The following is a 19971-nucleotide window of genomic DNA, read 5'->3' on the forward strand; positions in this document are numbered from 1 at the left end:
AGTTTGATAGTTTACCCATGTCGCCCCGCTCCAGGTAAACCGGCACTGCTTTTATTTACACGCCTTTATTAATTTAGCGATAAATTCTCAGCCTGGTGTCGCGGCGTTTAGCTGTGAAATCGTGTTATAATCGCGCTATCAGCGGCGCGTAAAAAGGGTTATTGCGCTTTTACGCACGCCGAACGCGCGTCTGTAGAAACCAACCAAGGTTGAGCAACTCCAGCCTTATTAATAGGTTCTGAGCAGATATCGGTGTGTGTGTTTATGTGCGTGTCTGTGCCCGTGTACGTGTGAGGAGTAACCGCCAGGTGGATTTGGGGTTGTAGTTTCGATATCATGAGTGTTTTTCCTCCTGGGCTCTCCTTTTCTTCCCTTCACTCCTTCCATTCATGGATCTGCCCCGGCAGGCGGGGCAGTTAGGGGCAGGAGGAGGGGCAATAAAAAGAGAAATGCCTCTGACTGTGGAGTGGTGAGACCTAGAATATTTATTAAGCATCTTCCATACAGCTTACAGCTTCACAGCTTTAGAAATGCAAAATATGATGCAGACCTTTGAATTAGGGCAGAGGTTCCCAACATAAGGCCAGTGGGCCAAAACCGGCATGTGAACTAATATGTGTTGGACACTCTGGATGTATGGATGGTGGGCAGAAGATTAAATAAGTGAAGTTGTAAGGAAACTGGCAGATTTATTTTTTTATAAGTAATAATAATATCATGCTTAAACACTTACCTGACAGGTATGGATCAAATCACTGACCTTTAACCCTCCAGTCATCTTTTTAACTCCTGCCTCATGTAGTTTAGGTTTGTCGGGGTGGAGGTTCAGCCACGAATAAGACGGTTTTGGACGTATTAAAGTCAAGGATCAAACAAAACGTTCAAATTGGAACCGTTTAATAATGAGGCAGAACCATTGAAGTGTTCACTGTCCGTCCCCCCGGACCGCCGTGCACGAGACAAACCACATCTGTGGTCCAGACACATGAAGTCAGTCCGAGCTGAACATTTGGTTCATGACTGTCACTGCACAGGTCAGAGAACACAAAAAATATCCTACAAGGAATCTTAAAACATCTTATTATTAAGGTTTGCAACAACTATTAACGCAACAGTCGTTAACCAGGTCATTTTAAATGTAATAAAGCCAATTATGTAAAAAAATGAATTGAAATAAGATTTCAACAATGATTTATTCAGTTATTACATTATAGATTGGTTATTACCATTATTTAAAAATGCAATAACTGCAGCATCTATTGTCATAATACATGAATAGGACTGAACTTTCAGGAAGTAAAGGACGTTTTTTCAGTGTTTGTACAGTTTAAATTGATTGCAAATAGAATTAGTGGATTTCATCCATCGCTCTCATAATCATTCTTATTGATATTAATACAATACAGCATTCTCTTTCAATAATATTCCATTTTGTTAGATTATTAGTCAGTTATTACACTGAGATATTGGCTTCATTACATCGAGAATGTTCTTTTTATTATCCTACTAGTAGGAATGATGTTATTGGCCATTTTGACTCTATTGAATGCCACAAGGTGCTTTGAAGGCTACTGCTAGTTACTGATTACTGTAATGAAATTAATAACACGCAGTTAGTGAAGTTTTATGTCCCTCTGGAAGTAACAGAACCTTTAATCTGTTTCCACAGTAGTAATGTTTTCCTGTCATAAATACACATTAGTTTCCTTTTCTTTCTGCCAGTTGATCTCCGTGCGCTCTGCATGCAGGCTCTGAGAATTCAGCATGATGATAAAGAAAAGAAAAGTGAGATTCATTTAAAAATGTAAAAATGTAATTTGTTATTTCATACCTGGGGATACGGGCCAGCGGTCAGAAGTGCAGAAATGTAAATTTGATAAAAATGAAGGCAAATTACCAAAAACATCAAATTCAAGAAATTATAAAGTAACTGCTCGATCACACTTTGATGGAATTTGTAAAAAATGGCTTCCTCCTCATCACAGGACTCGACGTCGCAGCTTCCCCTCATATGGTGCAGCTCTGATTTGAATCGTCGCTACAAACAAACAGATGCCACTTTGTTCCGTCTCAGGATTTTTGATGAACTTGCTCTTTCTGCCGAGCATCACGCTCGGTGGACTTTACCTCCGCCCTGCTCGTCATGTGAGCCTCAGTCAGACTCTGCAGTAAAACCAGGGTTTCTTTTCTCTCACGAGCCTTAAAATGACCTCAGCGCTGCCGGCTGCGATCCGAGCTCGTCATATTCAAACTGAACCCCAGATCCACCTCGGGTCCGGCTCAGCTGGGCTTGTTAAGGCGGCGCCTGCTGGGTGGGAGGGAAGGGCCTGCCAGGTAAACCGCTCCGCGCTCCCAGCGCTCACACACCAAGAAGGAATATTTGCTCTTCCCTCCAGCTGGTGACTGAGGCCTGGAGGGAAAGATGAGTTCCCAGGACCTGCTCTCTGCGGAGTGGACGGATTGTCCCGGAGACGCCGGGGACGACAGTCCCTCCCCGGCGAGGAGGGACAGGACTGGCTTTGGAGAATGCAAACGCCACCTGGCCTTCGGGACCGGCGGCGGCGGCGGCCCGGAGGCTGAGGACTCGGACGCGGCCCAGCTCTTCCCGCTGATGGAGACCAAGCTGCTGAATCGGAGGTGGGCGATGCTGCTCGTCTTCTGCCTCTACTCCATGAGCAACGCCTTCATGTGGCTGCAGTACGGCATCATCAGCAACATCTTCACGCGCTTCTACGGCGTCGGCGCCGCCGCAGTCGACTGGCTCTCCATGGTCTACTTCCTGACGTACGTCCCGCTCGTCCTGCCCGTCACCTGGATGCTGGACCGGCGGGGCCTCCGCGACGTGGTGGTGGCCGGCGCCGCCTTCAACTGCATCGGCGCCTGGATCAAGACCGGCACGGCCGACCCCGCCATGTTCGCCATGACCTTCCTGGGGCAGTTTGTGTGCTCGGTGGCCACGGTGTTCGTCCTGGGCGTCCCGTCCCGGCTGGCCTCGCTGTGGTTCGGGCAGCAGGAGGTGTCCACGGCGTGCTCCATCGGCGTTCTGGGAAACCAGGTGTGTGTGTGTGTGTGTGTGTGTGTGTGTGTCTCTTTGTCCACTGGGCTGAAGGAAACCTCTGTGAGGAGGAGAGCGTTGTTCGATCTTGTCTGCCATCTTGATGTGCGGTTTAATCGTTTCTCCTCTGAAGTCCAGCCTCTTTCCTGGAGTGCTGCTCAGCACTGGAAAGCCGAACTGTTAGTTTCTCGTCTTTCGTCTTTCCTCCAGGATTTCTCACAGCTGTGAAAGTTAAAGCTCAAACTTTACATGAGTTTTCTCTCTGAAAGGCTTCATTGCTCATTAAACACAGCAACCATTCTGTTGAAAATGTTACATTTTGTGTAAAAATGCAAGAATTTGAATGAAGTAACATCCTCTTGAAGAAAAAAAATGCAAATATGCTTTTTATAAACAAAGCTGAGCTCTTTAAAACACATTTTGACTGAGTCAATCAGATATAGACTGTTAAAACTACACCAGGGTCTTATATAAGTCAAAGCGATAAAACTAAATGTGCTGGTTGAGCTGAAAGAAATCCTTATATCTGAATCTAGAGGTGGAAAAGGGACTGAAAATGTGCACTCAAGTACAGCTATTGTTAAAATGCTTAAAAGTACTTCAATACAAGAACATGTACAGTAAAGAAAACCTTTGTAAACTATTAGTTACTTCCTAGCCCATTATTAACTTGTCACTTTCATGCGTTTGATTCAGCTGATCTGTAATAATCAAATCACTTTTCAAGTGTGAACAATGAAGCTAAATTATATGTTTCTTAGATATGCAACCAAATATGAGAAATACACAGTTTTCTCTGTGTAGAAATAATCCCACTGGCTCTAAAGCAGCAACTTCTTCATCCTGCGCTGTTTAACAGGAAGTATTACAAAGACAACAAGTCAAATACTGAGTTCCTCTTTTAGCAAACATTTTGGAAACAGATAAATCCAGTTTGTCTTCTTTGAAAGTAAAACGTTTCTGTGTTGAAGTGTGAATTCCACTGCAGCAGTTTGGCGAAGTTTAGTAAGACAGAAAACGAGTGGGGCTCAATCTGAAGACATTAAAAGGGGATTGTGTACGTGTTCAAAGGGATTTCCTATATGTTCATGTATGTATGTGCGTGTATGTGTGTGTGTGTGCATGTGTGTGATTTGTTCTCTCTGGCCAGGGGAAATTGCTGGGGATGGTGGGTGATTTCCACGAACCGTCTCTCTCTCTGAACAGCTGGGGTTAAAACAGCAAAACAAAATCTATACAATGAGAGCTACACCTAGACTGCTGCGTTCCTGGAATAACAGTGTGTGTGTGTGTGTGTGTGTCTGAAAATTGAAATACTTTGTCCTAAAAGCCTCTTTTTTTTAAATTTTGTTTTGTCCAATTTCTCCCGTTTGGTAGAATCAGTCTGGGGTCTCAGAGAACTACTGGTTTATAGAGTAGCAACGTTTAGATGAAACCGATTTTCTACTTTTAAATACGCCAATATCAACATGATCCATGCAAAGAATTTGGTTTTCACAATATGTGCAGCTTTGATCTTTGACACCGCACACAAATAGACCCCCCCCCCACCCCCCGCCGGCCTCGGTTCTCCTCCCCATTTGAAGTGTGTGCTCGCTCACCTGCGTGCGCCCAAACACGGAGCGCGCCGGTCATTGTGGGGCCTGTTCTGTTCTCGTGCCTCCGTCCCGCTCCCCGCCGCCGAGGATGAAAGCTCGCATTGTTGTTGACGTTTACTTTCTCACCACGACCCGGTTCCTCTTGGCTTCACGCCCCAGAACCTGATACCCCCGGGTGGTTTCCACGTCCCCTCTGACATTAAGAACCGGTTCACAGGATGAGGCACCGTCAACAGTTTGTGTGCCAGAAGTAAGTCCGACCCAGCTGAGACAAAAAACTTATGCAAGATTTCATGAAGGCTTTCTGCTTGTTAATTAACACACACTATGATTAGAGTGTGTGACGGTGTGTGTATGTGCCATAGTGCTGTTTCTGTGTAAACGGACATTGTTTTCAAAACGTTGCCACGTAAACACTAAAGTTTTCTGAAATTGAGACACGGAAACGATGCATTTTCACTTGAAACATGTAAATAGGGCCTAAAACTGTTTCCCTGCTAGTTAAAGGCCTTTACACTATCTGTTATGTCCTCATTTATAGCCTGGAACTGTCATCCTTGTTATACTCACTAAAGCTACATTTATATTTGTCTCTATTATGCTTCAAATGAATACTTGTATCTATAGTTCTTCCTTCCATTTTTTACTTATTTTTTTTCTTCTCAATGGATAAAAAAAAAATCTCTGCTTGGCAGAATCATCCCCAAACCTTCTTCACAATTCCTTCCCTGTCCTCCTGGATTCATCTTTTATTTATTCTGTTACATCTTCATTTGAAAACAAGGCCGATGATACTCAGTAAACAGATGCTGTAATCAGTATTTTTTCTTTTATCAATCACCTTGGAGAAATTCCTTTTCCACATTTAGCCACCCTATTTCTTGGAATGCATTGAACAGCCACATTAGGGGAGCTGATGGGGGTCAAGGGTCATGCTTAGGGATCCACAGTGGAGACCTATCAGCGGTGGGATGGGAAATTATGACTCCAAGTCAGCTGCTGTCCCCTCTGGAATGTTCCTCATGTCGTAGGAACCTGAGGAATCTGGCACTGCTCCTGAAACCCTGCGGCCTCAGTCCAGTGCTTTACATTACACAGACTGTTGACAAATGATCTGATTTAGACAGAAGTGTAGATATGTTGTGCTGAGAGCCAGTCTTGCAATTTGTTCCTTTATTTTTTACAGATCTCCTTGACCATTGCACTTTCTCCTTCCTACTGCTTTTTTAAATGAAGTTCCCCAAAGTGTTCAACAAGCCGCCGAACTGTGTGCTTGAACTGCTAAATGCTGTACTCTCCTCTTCAGATGGGCATCGCCATCGGGTTCCTGCTGCCCCCCATCCTGGTGCCCAACGTGGACGATATGGACAGCCTGGCCCACCACATCAGAATCATGTTCTACATCAGCGCCGGCGCGGCCACGCTCATCTTCGTCCTCGTGGTCATCGGTGAGTCTGGAGAATCGAATCGTCTCTGTCAGCTGAACTGAAATGTTACGCACACGCAGTCTCACGCAGAGCTGTCGTCCCGCTCTCACGTGGCTGATAGCTCGCTGCACATCCTTCCCAACGCTCGCTGTCCCACGGCTCCTCCGGCTGGAGGGGGTGTATTTCAAACAGGCAGTCGTTCTGACACTTTATGGTTTTCAGTGTCATTTCCTCGATCACTGTCGCAACATTAAAGCTGAATTATGAACGAATGATTGACTCGTTTCCCGTTCCAGCTTCTTGTTTGGCTCAGTCTCAGCTGACGCTGCGGAGAAATTCCCTGCGTGTCCCTGAAACGTGCTTTCTGCTGAGAGGCTGCACAGCTTCGCCGTCCTCTCGATGAGCAGCTGCAGTAATCGCTGTAATTGTCCACTTTTTGATGAGACGTTCTTGGACTCCATGTATTTTATAAAAAAAGTAGTTTTGGTCATTTGTCTCATCTCAGTGTTACAAAATCCCCTGAGCTTTCCTTCCATAACTCTACTGGTTGGATAAAAAACAGATAAAGAGCAATAGAAATCTGAACCGAAGACAATAAACGTCAATTAAATGACAGCACAGATAGCTGCTTTGCCCCGTCGGCTGAATCTCCAGATTGTTAAAAACAATCAGGCTGTTTGGAGTCGGGTTTATCTCGTCTTTACACGCAGGCGGAGCTGCTGTTGTGTGGCACACACACACTTACAGGGGCACAGTCAGCTCACGGCACTCAAGTTGAGGAAAAAACAATCCTTGATGAACCTGTGTGTGTGTTTCAGTGTTCCAGGAGAGACCAGAGATCCCCCCCTCCCAGGCCCAGGCCCAGGCCCGCAGCATGCAGCCCGATGAGTACTCCTACATGGCCTCCATCCTCAGACTCCTGCGGAACAAGCCCTTCATGCTGCTGGTGATCAGCTACGGTCAGTTTCACACTTGTGAAGCTTTGTCCATATATGTCATATTAAAGTTAGGGTAGACGATGTTGTCCAAAAGCACTTTTTGTCATACTGAGTGAAATGCTCCTTGCCCCCTGGGAGAAGTCAATACATTATGTGGACGGAAAAAGGTGCGGAAAAAATCTGACAACTGTAGCGGCCACAGGACAGTAAAAACTCCGACCAATCGTAAGGCGCGGACCGCTCTTCAGAAACCAATCAAATCCCTTCGCCGTTCTACCAGCCCCCTGCGCGTACATTTCAATGGCGTGCACTGGCCCTGGTTCAGAGCGCGCGCGCGTTGCCAAGGAGCTCTTGGCGCTCGCGGCTCGCGTGAAAAATAGAACGAAGCGGAGCGGGCGCGCTGCGCTCCTATGCGCGTTGTGTGCGGGCAGTCAGAAAGGTTAATAACATTGGAGGCGATCACAAACTTCGTGCGCGTGGCGCTTCCGTGCGCGTGGCGCTTCCGTGCGCGTGGCGCTTCCGTGCGCGTGGCGCTTCCGCATCCAGTGCGTTCGCTCCCAACGGGAGCTCCTCCAATGGGGTGGGAGCTGGGCGGAGCCTTGGGAGATGCTACATTCGTGCTACATGCTAGTTCTCCGAGATTGCCGACCCTAGATTTAAGTGGGAGGGTTTTTTTTTTTTTTTGATTTTCATGGAAAAAGGGTGCGGAGGCTTAAATCTCTGCTCTTTTGCAGATGATGTTGTCTTTTTTGTTCCTTTGCACGAGCAGTGGTTTTCTCATGGAAGAAAATTTTTAGGCTTTAGGAAAAACCTTCCCCATGCTGCGGACTTCAAGTCTCTTCAATACAAACAGAAATACTACATTTGGCCACGGAGTGAGAAGATTCACTCTTTTTGACAGAGAAACCAAAAGCAGATCCACATTCAGAGACACTTATTTGGTCTATTTATAAAAAAAAAAAAAAGTAAGAAGACAATCTTAAATCTGAAGGTTTATAGCTCTTCCCTGGTCTGAAACTGACTGAAATTGCCACCATGAGCCATTTGAACAAAGCAGGAAATGAGATGGATGGATCTATAAAGAGTGAAACCGTCCTGAGTGCCACGTTCACGATCCTCAAAATTAAATTTAGCGACCTGTAAGGCTCCTCAGGGGTTTATACAGTGATAATGAGATTAGATTTGAGGAAGGCGTCGGTGTTATGATGGCGTCTTAATTACTGTACCGTAACATGCAGGTCATCAAACATTCCAACACTATATTTATTTTTTATCAGCGCTCTGTGCTGGATGTTGTTGGAATTTTTGAGGTGAAAGGTCACAAAGTCTTGAAATAGCCACATTAGCGGAAACGCGCCGAGCAGATATAAGGATGTGTCATCTCAGCACATGCTGACGATGTGTCCCCTTGAATTAAAGGTCGTTCTGAGAAGTCGCTCTTCTGCTCAAAGGTCCCCGCTTAATGATGGGTCCATTAATGATTGACAGAGGAGGATCCAGATTAGATCCTCGCTGAACGTCTGACCTCAACATGCCAAAACAATCAGGTGTTTTCTTTTTTTTTTGTGCCTGAAGAGTTTTGCCTCTGATATGTGATCATACCGGTAAATACAGGTAAATATCGGGCATCTAGTGCCCTGTAACACATAGGTGAGGGTAATAGGAAGTTATCAATAAGAGTGTGTCACACAGGGATGAATAGTCTCTATCACTAAAGTGTTGCAATCATTAAAAATCCCTTGGAATGTTTTGTTATCATGTGCAATGATCAAACAAGGACAATGTCTAAACAGAAGTGAAAGTCTCCTCCAGCCAGAGTCACTGCAGGTGGCTGTGATAAAAGTGTGTTATAGGAATATAGGCTCGTTAACAGTGAGTGGAATATTTTTTTTTTCCTCCTGCTCAGGTGTTAAATGAGGGTTAAAACACCTGTAAAACACATTCCAGGGTTAGCTTCATGTGTTCATTGGCAGAAAGATGAGTTTCCTGCTGAAACAATGTTTTTTCATGTTAGAAGAAATCCTTTTATAGGGTTAGTTCAGTCTCTAGTGTTAAATGATATCAGTCTAATTGAACTCTCAGATTGCAGGGTCAGTTAAATAAAAACGTATCTTTTGTGTGTCTGTGTATTTGTGTGTGTTTTGATGTCTGCAGGGCTGAACGTCGGCTGCTTCTATGCTATTTCCACATTGTTGAACCGGATGATCATTGAACACTACCCTGTAAGTGTCTGGATCACTGCTTGTTTGTCTTTTCATTCCGTTTTCAAACTTTTTTTTTCTCCAAGTAAGCTTCATTACATGTACTATTGTATGTTTTATGTAAAGCCGTATTTTGTTGCTGCTAATATTTAAAGTGATGAATTCATTGTCAAAAATGGTTTGTTTTTCTTTTTTTGCAAACAATATCTATGTGGAATTGAGTTCATTTTGCCAGTTAAATGTCTTCTAAGCAATGTAAACCAGAAATGTCAATGATTTCCTGGCAGGGGGAAGAGGTGAATGCTGGGAGAATCGGCCTGACCATCGTCATTGCTGGCATGGCGGGTTCGCTCATATGTGGCATCTGGCTGGACAAGACCAAAACCTACAAGTAAGATATTGATCCGAAACGCAACTCAGAGGCAATCAAACTCTCCCCGCAGCTTCTCTGACATCCAGAAAGATTCAGAGAAACACACAAGAAGTGAAATCTGACTGTCAGGTGTTGAAGATTTGTCATCTTTAAAGGTGCTGTAGGCAGGATTCTGCATCTCCGCCATCTTGCTTAGGTTTACCTAAGCAAGATGGCGATTTGACCCTTCTAAGATGGCGATTTGAAACCCAGCACAGCCAATCCTGTCCTGTTTTCTCTGACATCACACCCTTACGCAAGTTAAGCCCCTCCCACAAGAACGTGCGACGAACGCCCCTCGACCAATCATGGTTAGAGCCACAGGGGCTCTTCTGATTGGTCAAAGATACCTGGAGCTGTCGAGATTCCTTTTCAGCTCAGAACAGAGACAGATGGAAACGCTGCACCCTCGCGGTAGTGCAATTATGCTACACTCCTAAAGGATTATCAATGGATACTCTAACATTTAATCCAAAGGAAACACAGAAAAATTAGCATTGACTAGCAAAATCCTGCCTACAGCACCTTTAAGCTTCACGTGTGAAAGGAAATCGATGAAACTTTGATTTGTAGAATATCAGTGTTTATTTTATTTTCAGGCACTCACTGAGCTAAGGACGTGAAAGTAACCAATGTTTGAAAGTAATCAATGTTTGCAGCAGAGTTCACGGAAATCCATCGATCGGTGTGATCTCCAGGAAGTCGGAGGTTTCTCTGTGATTTCAGTTGTTTTGTTCTCTGCGGTGTTCGGCCCCGTGAGTGGATGTCCCGCTCGCAGAGAGACGTCCCAGCAAATCAGAGCTTTTGTCCAGTGGAGACGCGAGTGAGTGCCGGGATCTGAGCGTGAAGCCGCTCTCGGCTCATGTGAGCTGACAGGCTTTACACTCCCGGCCCTCCACATCTCAGCCCTGATAGCGCTGCGGCTGCACGCAGCAGGGGAAACTCCCGTCCAGATATTTCCTTTACACAAAAAAAACGTAGCCACCGAGCCCTTTCCTCTTACCTGCTCGCCGTGTTCGTGATGCTTGATGAGCTGCCTTCACTCGATGGGGCATGAAAACCGTTAGGATGGGAGGAAAAATCCCACTCCCTCAGATTCCTGACGTGCCTTCAGGATGCGGAGCCTCGCGCTCCCATTGTCCTGGAGGACGGAACCGCAGCTCCGTGCTCCGTTAACAGAAATGTTTGGCAGCGTTTTCTCCTGCGTGGTTGCACAAGAGACATCTTGACCAGGGGTAAGCCTGTTTGTGCAGATGGCTGGAGTTGTGACAGGTGGACCGCTGTAACTTTCCTCATAAATAAAACATATTTCAGGGGTTTTTCTCTCGGGATCAGGCATATTTGCATACTGTTTTTACTCATCCCCGTGTGTGTAGTTTGTTGCATTAGCAGGGGATCAGAGATGCCACATGATGAAATGATTAACTCTAATCTCTAATACAACATATAGACTGTGGCATGATCTCTCAGAAATGTACACTTCATGTGCTCTTATTCTTAACACAAAGGGATTTTGTCTGCGATCAGCTTTGGTTGGCATGAAGCGAACACGAGACCCCAGCGAAAATAATGTAAAAGTGAGATCAGATTAAAGAGGCTTTCTGAGGTGATTACAGCTTTTACAGTTACAATAGACCTTATATGAAACGCCAGCCGGCTAATATGTTCATGTATGACTGATCTAACCCCCCCGTCTCTCCTCAGGCAGACCACCCTGGTGGTGTACGTCCTGTCCCTGGCCGGCATGCTGATCTACGCCTTCACCCTCAACCTGGGCCACCTGTGGGTGGTGTTCGTCACGGCTGGGCTTTTAGGGTGGGTAACCATTAATGAAGAACAGCCTCAGTTACCATAAAGTCTGGAGACAGGGGCTTTAAACCTTTAACACTCAACCACCAACACACTGAGACTGAAAATTAACCTTCAGAACTCTGTTAGATATCTCATTTAAACGTTCGTAGATCATTGGAAATGTTGTAATTCTTGTCTGAAGAGGCCGTGTCGAGCCAGTTTGCCACCAGAGCTCAGGTTTTTATGTTTCTGTTGTTCACATACATCATGTATATGTAACTGATATTCCATTAAAACGAATAGATCTCTGGAAACAAAGCTCACTGCTGCCACCTGGTGGACAAATGTAGTAGTACAACAATCAAAAACACCTTAATTTGCTCTTTGGACCCTGTGTTGTAGCAGTAGATAGAATACACTGGACTCCATATACTGGATATCATCTCTGAGGAGATGATAAGATATGCATATGTAGGATGGAAAGTTGAATTTGGATAGAGAGATAATGATAGGATAAAGGGATTAAGATTGGAAAATAACACAGTATTCATGGGAAATTAATTCTGCTTTATCTGAATTTGTAAACAAAAAGAAATGAAAACTAAATTAAAAAAAAGCCCTTCATGTGCAGATTAAAATGTGCGTGCACAATATATGTAACCATTAAACCATCCGACACTGAAACCTGAAGTTACTGTGAACAAATTCCATAAATGTCGGCTTTTCTTTCATTTTGCCAAAGCGAAATGAAATCTCCTCCGGCTCACCGCTCCATTCCCCATGTAATTATTTTTTCTATTTATAGTAAGCTGATTATGCACATAAGTGGTTTCCATGGCAATTTCTTTGTCTGGTACTCTTTCCTTGAAATCCAGACAGGATGTATTATTCAGCGATGTGTGTGTGTGTGTGTGTGTGTGTGTGTGTGTGTGTGTGTGTGTGTCCTCCTTTACTCCTCAGTTCATCTCTTAATTCAACTTTTTGCTCGCCTGCAGCTTCTTCATGACGGGATATCTGCCTCTGGGCTTTGAGTTCGCGGTGGAGCTGACCTTCCCAGAGTCAGAGGGAACCTCGTCTGGTCTGCTGAACTGCTCCGCTCAGGTCAGGCGCCTCATCAAAACATGGACACAGAAAGACGAACCGAGGTCGTGCTCAGATTTTTTAAGATATTGTTCATCTCTCTTCAGATTTTTGGAATCATTTTCACCATCGCTCAAGGGAAAATTATTGATAGATGGGGAACCTTGGCTGGAAACATCTTCCTGTGTATCTTTCTGCTCATAGGAACAGTGATGACGGGTAAGATATCAACCAGAACCGAGCTGAGAGCACCAATCAGTCAACCTGTGTCAGTTTTCTTGCATTTAAGTGATGCTGAAGGGAACTTTACACTGTGGTCTCAGGAGAGGAACCTGCTGTGGGTGTGAGTGCATCTCTCACAGGGGGATGCTGCCCCCTTGTGGCTGAATTATAAAGATCACCAAGAAGTGACAATACTGAGTGAAAAACTTTAAAAAGCTCACTCAGCGATTTTTTTCTTTTTGTTATCTTGCATTTGTTGGTTAATTGAAGTGTGACTCGGCTCCACACCTGCTTCTTCGGTGCAGTTTGTGAAGCATTCAGCAGTTTCAGCGCCAAACAAGAACAGCACTACTTTAATGTTGTAGTCTTCAGTTTTAGTTTTTCAGTTTCAGTTTGAACCAACTTTTAATATTCTATAGAAAAATGTTTTTCATATTATCAGAATGAATGCTGCAGTCATAAAAGATTTCACGGCTTCATCATAGGATTCAATATTCCTCCTTTAATGACTAAAAACTTGAAGTTAGATGACGAGTTTGAAGAAAATATCTCTAAAAATGAGTTGTTCAGAGTTTTTCTTACTGAAAATAAATACTTACAGAGTTTGTGCAACTCTGGAATTTACTTGCTCCGTTGCCGTCACAGGATTCATCAAATCTGACCTTCGGCGGCAGAAGGCCAACCTGCAGATGGACGTGCAGACAGTGAGTGTAAGTACGCATGTGACTGTGTGTGTGTGTGTGTGTGTGTGTGTGTGTGTGAGAGTGTGTGTCACACACAGTCAGGACTGGTGTCAGATCTCGCCTCACGCCGTGGCGTGCAGCGGACTGATTGCATGCAGCGGCTGCACTGCTGGAACTCTCACTTCACCTCCGCTTCGGCAGCTGCCGCTCACAAACAGCATGCTCTCACTGTTTACAATAAAACCTCACCGCGTCTTAAAGGTACAGCATGAATGATTTAAGTTTACTGAGTCACAGTCGACACTGGTAAATTTTAAATCTATTTTTTTGATCTGCTGCTTCTTTTCTTCCTGAATTCCATGCATGAGGAGTGCTAGAATGACTCACTACACCACCTGGTGGTGCAGAGTGGTATTACAGGACAGATCAAGGGGGAAAAAAAAATAGACAAACTGTACCTTTAAAGGAATGCCCCGAAGATTTTGGACCCATGCCCTATCCCTATCATTGACAAAGTGAGACAAGCTCATAAATACCTTTTTTGTGCCCGTTTGTCCAGTGGCTGGATCCCAGCTGTTAGCATCGTAATTAGCTTAGCTCAGTTGCTGGAGGTGAAGGGGAAACAGAGCCGGACTGACAAAAGTGGACAAAATAGTCCTTCCAGTGGTCCAGGGGACGGCGTATTAACACGTGAAGTAAAGCATAGCAGCGTAGCAGCCATAGACTCAGCCACTGTGCGCCAGTATATCCTTCCGCGGAGCACTATGCTTGTGCAGATCTGTGTGTATCAAAATGTTATTTTAACGGATTGAAAAGAAAACACGTCTTTTAAAATGTTTTATAACCTTTCGGATTTACTTCACGTGCTAATACGCCATTCCCTGGACCACTGGAAGGAGTATTTTGTCCACTTTCGTCAGTCCGGCTTTGACTCCTATTCACCTCCAGCAATTGAGCTAAGCTAACTACGATGCTAACAGCTGGGATCCAGCCACTGGACGCACAGACACAAAAAAGGTATTCACTCACTTTGTCAATAATAGGGAAAGGGCATTGGTCCAATATCATCGGAGTATTCCTTTAAAGCTGCTTCTTTAACACTTTTATATAGGTGCGCCTGACAGCTGTCACACAGATGTTGTACGAGCATGTTGTACATCCGTTTTAGAAATTGTTACTTATAAGAAATTATAAGCCACCTTTTGCAATCTGAGAATGAAAAAGTTGTGATTTGGGAAATAGAAAAATTAAAACACAAACAAAACAAATTTGCACCAAGTCATCTATAAATTTGGATCAATGAATGTTAATTAATACATCAATGACCTGAGGAAACCTTCACTTCTTTGTGTGGTCAGATTCAACCTCTGAGGCATTTTAATGGTGTTAGTTTGTTAAAACTTTAGAATAACAGGTCAAGCACAGGCATTTTAATGGTGTTAGTTTGTTAAAACTTTAGAATAACAGGTCAAGCCCAGGTCCAGATCAGGGTGTGGATGCCCTGCATCCAGAGCTGTGGTGTTCCTGCAGGTCTTCATGTATTAAACACAGTCTGATCTCACATTTTGTGCTCTGGAGTTCGCTAAAACATCAAACTCCAGCAGTACTCCACCTGCCGGGTGGTTCAGGTGGGTGTGTCTGCTGTCGGAGGCGGTGCTTCTGCATGACTCTTTAAAGCGGAGGTCGCGGTGTCTCCACCGCTGGCCCCCCACCCCCAGCCCCCCGGAGAAGTGTGACCCCTCGAGTTATCGTTCCAGCCTGCAGGCTCCGTGTCGTCGGTGCAGGACTACGGGGCCACAGAGTGCAGCAGCCCCTGGCACAAAGCCAGCACAACCTCATTTAGAGCAAAACACACTGCAGCAGCCAAGGTAGGGGCACCGTGAAGACCCAGCAACACACACACACACACACACACACACACACACACACACACACACACACACACACACACACACACACACACACACACACGGTTTGAGTGAGGTGGAGATGCTTGTTATTATCGATGTGTTTTTTTCAACATTGGTTTGGTGCAGGAGGGAAATGGAAGATGCTGTGATGTTTAACATGTTCTGAAGGGTTCTGTCTTCCTGTCCCTTCACAGAAAACCACCGCTGACCTGGAAGGAGGCGTCTCTCCACCCGAAATCTTGAAAGAGGGGAAGCTATAAGGAGGAAGCCGGACGGCGCTTTCTACTAATATGTTAACAAAAAACACATCAACATGCTGTGAACGGCGAGAGCACAAAGACTTGATCCTGATCCTGAACTGTCGTCTGTGGCACTTTCTGACCATCAGAGCTGCTGTGCTCTTCATGTACTGTGCGGACGCCATGCCGCAGAACTCAACTCGATGATCTCCAGACTTCAACACATGGCGAAGGAACTGGAAGGTTTTTATATTTCTACCATACTAACATCGTTCAAAAACTGCTTTCTTAAAAGAACAATGACTTTAAATGCCATTATATGACAATCAAACGCAACAAAATCAAATGAAAGCTGTAAAAGTGACCAAAAGGGGATATAATGTTGCTATCCCATCTTTGACACTGGAACAGTGGTTCCCAGTCTTGGGTGTTGAGGAAATCATGCCTGCTGTTTACATGCACGCTGAGTGGATAAACACAGTTGAACCGCCTCCTCTGATCAGATAAAGTGTTTACATGATGCACTTTTATTCAGACCCGTGTCTAATTTAGTGAGTGTGATGCTTCGGCCAATCAGATTAGAGAGTTTATCTGCAGCTCTCTGTTGGGATCCAAGGAAGAGAGACTGGGAACTGCTGTGCCTGGAAAATAAGGAGAATTTTCCAAAAACAAACCTAAATATGATTTACTGTACACAGGGGACTAACACAACTAAGTTGTTGTGTATTGTAGTAATTTTCATTAACGGCTGTCTTGCTGGGTTTTTTCATCCTGAACTGTGACATTACTGCACATGTTGACCTGCTGGTTTACAACTGAAGCAAGTTTTTAAACTTCAAACTTACAATATTGAAGATTTAAGTGAAGGCTTTCCGGTGCACTGGATGGAGCAGGGAGTCTCTCAGGCCCCGTTTACACCAAGACTTTAAACTTTTGTATCGTTTCGATTGTCCGTTTACACGACAACGGTGCTCGGAGCTACTGAAAACGCAACTTTTTAACAACAGCTCCCGTGGTGGAACTTTTTGAAAACACTCCGACTCCTGTCTCTGTGCACACTACAGTAGTAGAAACAAGTTTTTAAACTCAGACTTTGTTTTCAAAGCGTAAAACGTGAAACTTTCCTGAAACGAAAACACTCAAATGTTGCGTTTTCACCTGAAACGTTGTCGTGTAAACGGCGCTGAACTCTTGCTTTGCTAATCAGACTGTAGATAGCTGAAAGCTGTAAGTAGAACTTTAGTCTGTATTATTCTTTTGGAGTAAAAATATTCCATGCTGTACCTTGAAGGGTTGAACGTCGTCGTCATCGTAATGCTGCTACTGAACTGACTCCAACATTCATCCAGCTTTCTTTAGCTTTACCTTTAGATAGGTGTTATTAAACGGTATTTCCTGCCTTAACTATTTAAGCTGTGCGTTCTAATGTTGGACCAGTCTTCTGTGTAACTGAGCTCAAGTCTTTTCATGGCTGAGGGCGTTTCTTTCTCTGCCCTGCTGTGAGAATAATCCCGGTGAATGAAGGCTGTGGCTTTCCGGAGTATTGCTCACAGTAAGAATCTGATCGATGCCGTGCATCCGAGTACACTGTGAAAGGTCAGTTTGGTTCCCCGTCTGCCGTAATCCATCTCTACAGGAAGAGATTTCAGAACGAAAAATGTCAGCACAAACAAACTTTGTAAAGAAAGAACTATTTTGTGAGCTTTTTGTTTGTTTTTTTGTAGCTTGTAACGTGTTTCTGAGAAATATAACCAGTATTTGTTGACATTGACATATGTGACTCTTTCTGGTTGAAATGCTGGATTTCTTAATAATTCTCATGTAAGATACTGTTTTTTTGTGGGAAACAAAGGCAATAAAAGCACAACTCTTCTCATTCCAGGATCTACTAAGTCTTAATATACTCGTATTGTTACAGCTGTTAACTGTGTGGTTTTGCAGTGAAGCTTATCTCAGTGATTTCTATATTTTTAACCCTCTACTCATGATTATTTGTCAAAAATGAAGAAGTCATCCCCCTGACCACCTGATTTTTCATGCTGCTCCCAACAAAGGATGACCCGTCGCTCACTGTAGCAACCTGTTCAAGAGCGGATTTTTTTTTTCATCATTTTTTTTAAGCTGTAAACTGATTAAAATGGCAATAAACAGTTTCAGACTGATGGTGGATTTTTATACTAATGCAAAACCAGAGGAAGAATTAAGTTTTTACAAAAAACACAAACAGCTTCTGAAACATTAAACATATTATTTATTCAAAGATTAGTTTTAAAATTGGAAAAAATCTTATTGCTGTGTCGGAAAAGGTCCACATATTCAACATAACTTATACAAAGACCGCTGTGTGCGTTTCAAGGGTGTACAAATATTTCACAACACAAAATAAACAGGAAGCTTGACGGAATGTGAACCTGTGTGGGGTGAAGGGTCTTTAAACTGTGTCTTTGGTTGATCTGAACTATTATAGAAAGGGATTGGATGGCAGAATTAAACCCAAACTGAACTCCTGGTGGATTCAGCTTGATAACGGGATTTCCATGTATTGCTCATGAGAAAGGGCAGCGTTTCTAATCCAGCACTCGTAGTGTCACATTTCCTAGACTGCGCAGTCAGAGCTGGAGTCAACAGATAAAAGGTTTAAATACACAGCAGAATATGAATGAACAGCAGGATTTCATGGGAAAACAGGCCACGTGGGGGAAAAAAAAAATCACACTCGTAGGGTTCAGTTCCGCTTCTTCTGACGCGCCCCGCTGTCGTCCTCGGCCTCTGGTAGACACTGGAAGCCGATGAGCATGGCGATGACCGAGAAACCTGGAAATACACAGCGAGATAGTCCACATTAATCCACATTAAAATAGTGCAAATGCACCGTAACTCCTACTCACTGGCCACGATCAGCGGCGCCATGACTCCGATGGTCAGCGGAGCGGTTTTGTAGATGAAGGCCTCAGACAGGAAGTGTCCCAATGCCAGCACAAACGTCCATAAAGTGATGTGATACAGCCTGCAGGGCCAGAGAGACACGCTGAAAGGATGGAATCGGTACACTGCCAAACAGAAACTATGAGATCTGAGTGATCCTTACGTTCTGTTCTGGATGTCAATGGCACACGCGCAGCGAATGATGGACGACAGCAACGTCCAGATGCCAAAAGTTCGAGCCTGGAGACCGTTCACTGAGGAAATGAGACAGAACAGAGAAATAATGTGTGAATTTCAGCGCTTTTCAAGTATAAAATGCATAAAAAAATCCCCTTAGTTCAGGGCCACAGACAGCACAATATTATCTTGATGGAGATTTTTTTTAAGATACTAGTTTAACAAAACACACACAATATTAAAGACATTATTTGTTATGCGCATTCAAATCTGTGCATGCACAAATGTTGTTACAAACACATCATTATGCACAAGTCAATGTCAGAATGCAGTCAGGCTACACAAAACATCCCAAATTTGTCATTAAAGTGATGTCAAAATGTGTAATATACATATTAGCAAAGACTGAAGTGTGATAAATAGTGCATGCATACATTTCAAAATGACAGAATCTGAATAATTATACCAGGGCAACAAAACAAATTCAACCTGCTACTGTAGAATACTGCAGATCCATTTGGTATAGAAAAACATAAAGCAAAACTAAATCAGGGTCCAGTCCATCCATCTCTTCCCAGCTGTGTAAGGGCAGGGTACAGTTAATTTTGGGAAAGAGAAAGAGCACTGTTATTAGGAAGAAGCAATCGCCATGCACTGAAAAATCAACATAATGTAATTAAGTGTTTGTATGACAAATGATAAATTCATACATTGTGCAGACAACACACACACACACACACACACACACACACACACACGAATCGAGTTAGATACAGACAAGTCTCGTCTCTTTTGGATTAGAGGCATCACAGCTTTGAGATGAGAGAAAACCAGAGATGAGATGATCTCGTCTCCTCACCAAACTCCGGGGATCCCGTGTAGAGCTTCTCGGACAGGAAGCTGTGGTCCCTGAAGCTCTGCACCGTGTTTCCCATCGCGATGACGGACACCATCACCAGCCAGCTCCTCAGGACGTTCAGAAAGCGACTCATGAGTGCGGCGTGGTGTATTTTTCTGCGTTTGCCAAGCTTACAGTGTGACCATGTTCGCCTCACAAACACACAGGTAAGAAATGTGTCACGGTAAACAAGCCGAGTGCGGTGTTACGGTGACAATGGTGAAGTCTCTCAATCATGCCCCAGGAGGCTTAACCAATAAGAGAACTCCAAAAATGGCGCCATTCAATCGCACCACTGTTGTGATTGGCTGCTTTGACCACTAGAGTTCCGCCCATTTCCAGAGGAAACCAATAGAAATCAAGAGATCGGCCATAGAGCAGCATGGTGGGTTGTGTCAAAACAAAGAGTAAATGT

General features: G+C 44.1%; 2 protein-coding genes across 3 annotated transcripts; one reads left to right on the plus strand and one right to left on the minus strand.

The window, feature by feature from the left end:
* flvcr2a (FLVCR choline and putative heme transporter 2a) lies at positions 1-17699 on the plus strand. Of its 2 annotated transcripts, XM_030116509.1 has the most exons (12): positions 1-34; positions 2397-3055; positions 5960-6101; positions 6899-7039; positions 9173-9240; positions 9507-9610; positions 11336-11446; positions 12418-12523; positions 12610-12721; positions 13370-13434; positions 15165-15275; positions 15512-17699. In XM_030116509.1, exons 2-12 carry the CDS (start codon positions 2423-2425, stop codon positions 15575-15577), a joined length of 1659 nt encoding a protein of 552 aa, XP_029972369.1. In that variant the 5' UTR covers positions 1-34; positions 2397-2422; the 3' UTR covers positions 15578-17699. The 2 variants fall into 2 exon arrangements, with proteins under 2 accessions (XP_029972369.1, XP_029972370.1); XM_030116510.1 differs by lacking the exon at positions 15165-15275.
* A 90-nt stretch (positions 17700-17789) lies between these two features.
* erg28 (ergosterol biosynthesis 28 homolog) lies at positions 17790-19730 on the minus strand. The gene is made up of 5 exons (XM_030117061.1): positions 19687-19730; positions 19518-19650; positions 18645-18735; positions 18445-18563; positions 17790-18370 (listed from the first exon to the last, which is right to left on the minus strand). Exons 2-5 carry the CDS (start codon positions 19648-19650, stop codon positions 18282-18284), a joined length of 432 nt encoding a protein of 143 aa, XP_029972921.1. The 5' UTR covers positions 19687-19730; the 3' UTR covers positions 17790-18281.
* Positions 19731-19971: the final 241 nt, after the last annotated feature.

Source organism: Salarias fasciatus, chromosome 19, assembly GCF_902148845.1.
Source record: "Salarias fasciatus chromosome 19, fSalaFa1.1, whole genome shotgun sequence".
Classification (NCBI taxonomy): Eukaryota; Metazoa; Chordata; class Actinopteri; order Blenniiformes; family Blenniidae; genus Salarias; species Salarias fasciatus.

Coding starts and splice junctions, on each gene's coding strand:
- flvcr2a (XM_030116509.1), top strand. CDS start 2,423: ATGAGTTCCCAGGACCTGCTCTCTGCGGAGTGGACGGATTGTCCCGGA. Junction 13,435..15,164: donor TGGACGTGCAGACAGTGAGT/GTAAGTACGCAT, acceptor TTATCGTTCCAG/CCTGCAGGCTCCGTGTCGTC. Junction 15,276..15,511: donor AACACACTGCAGCAGCCAAG/GTAGGGGCACCG, acceptor GTCCCTTCACAG/AAAACCACCGCTGACCTGGA.
- erg28 (XM_030117061.1), bottom strand. CDS start 19,650: ATGAGTCGCTTTCTGAACGTCCTGAGGAGCTGGCTGGTGATGGTGTCC. Junction 18,736..19,517: donor CACGGGATCCCCGGAGTTTG/GTGAGGAGACGA, acceptor TCATTTCCTCAG/TGAACGGTCTCCAGGCTCGA. Junction 18,564..18,644: donor ATTGACATCCAGAACAGAAC/GTAAGGATCACT, acceptor CTGGCCCTGCAG/GCTGTATCACATCACTTTAT.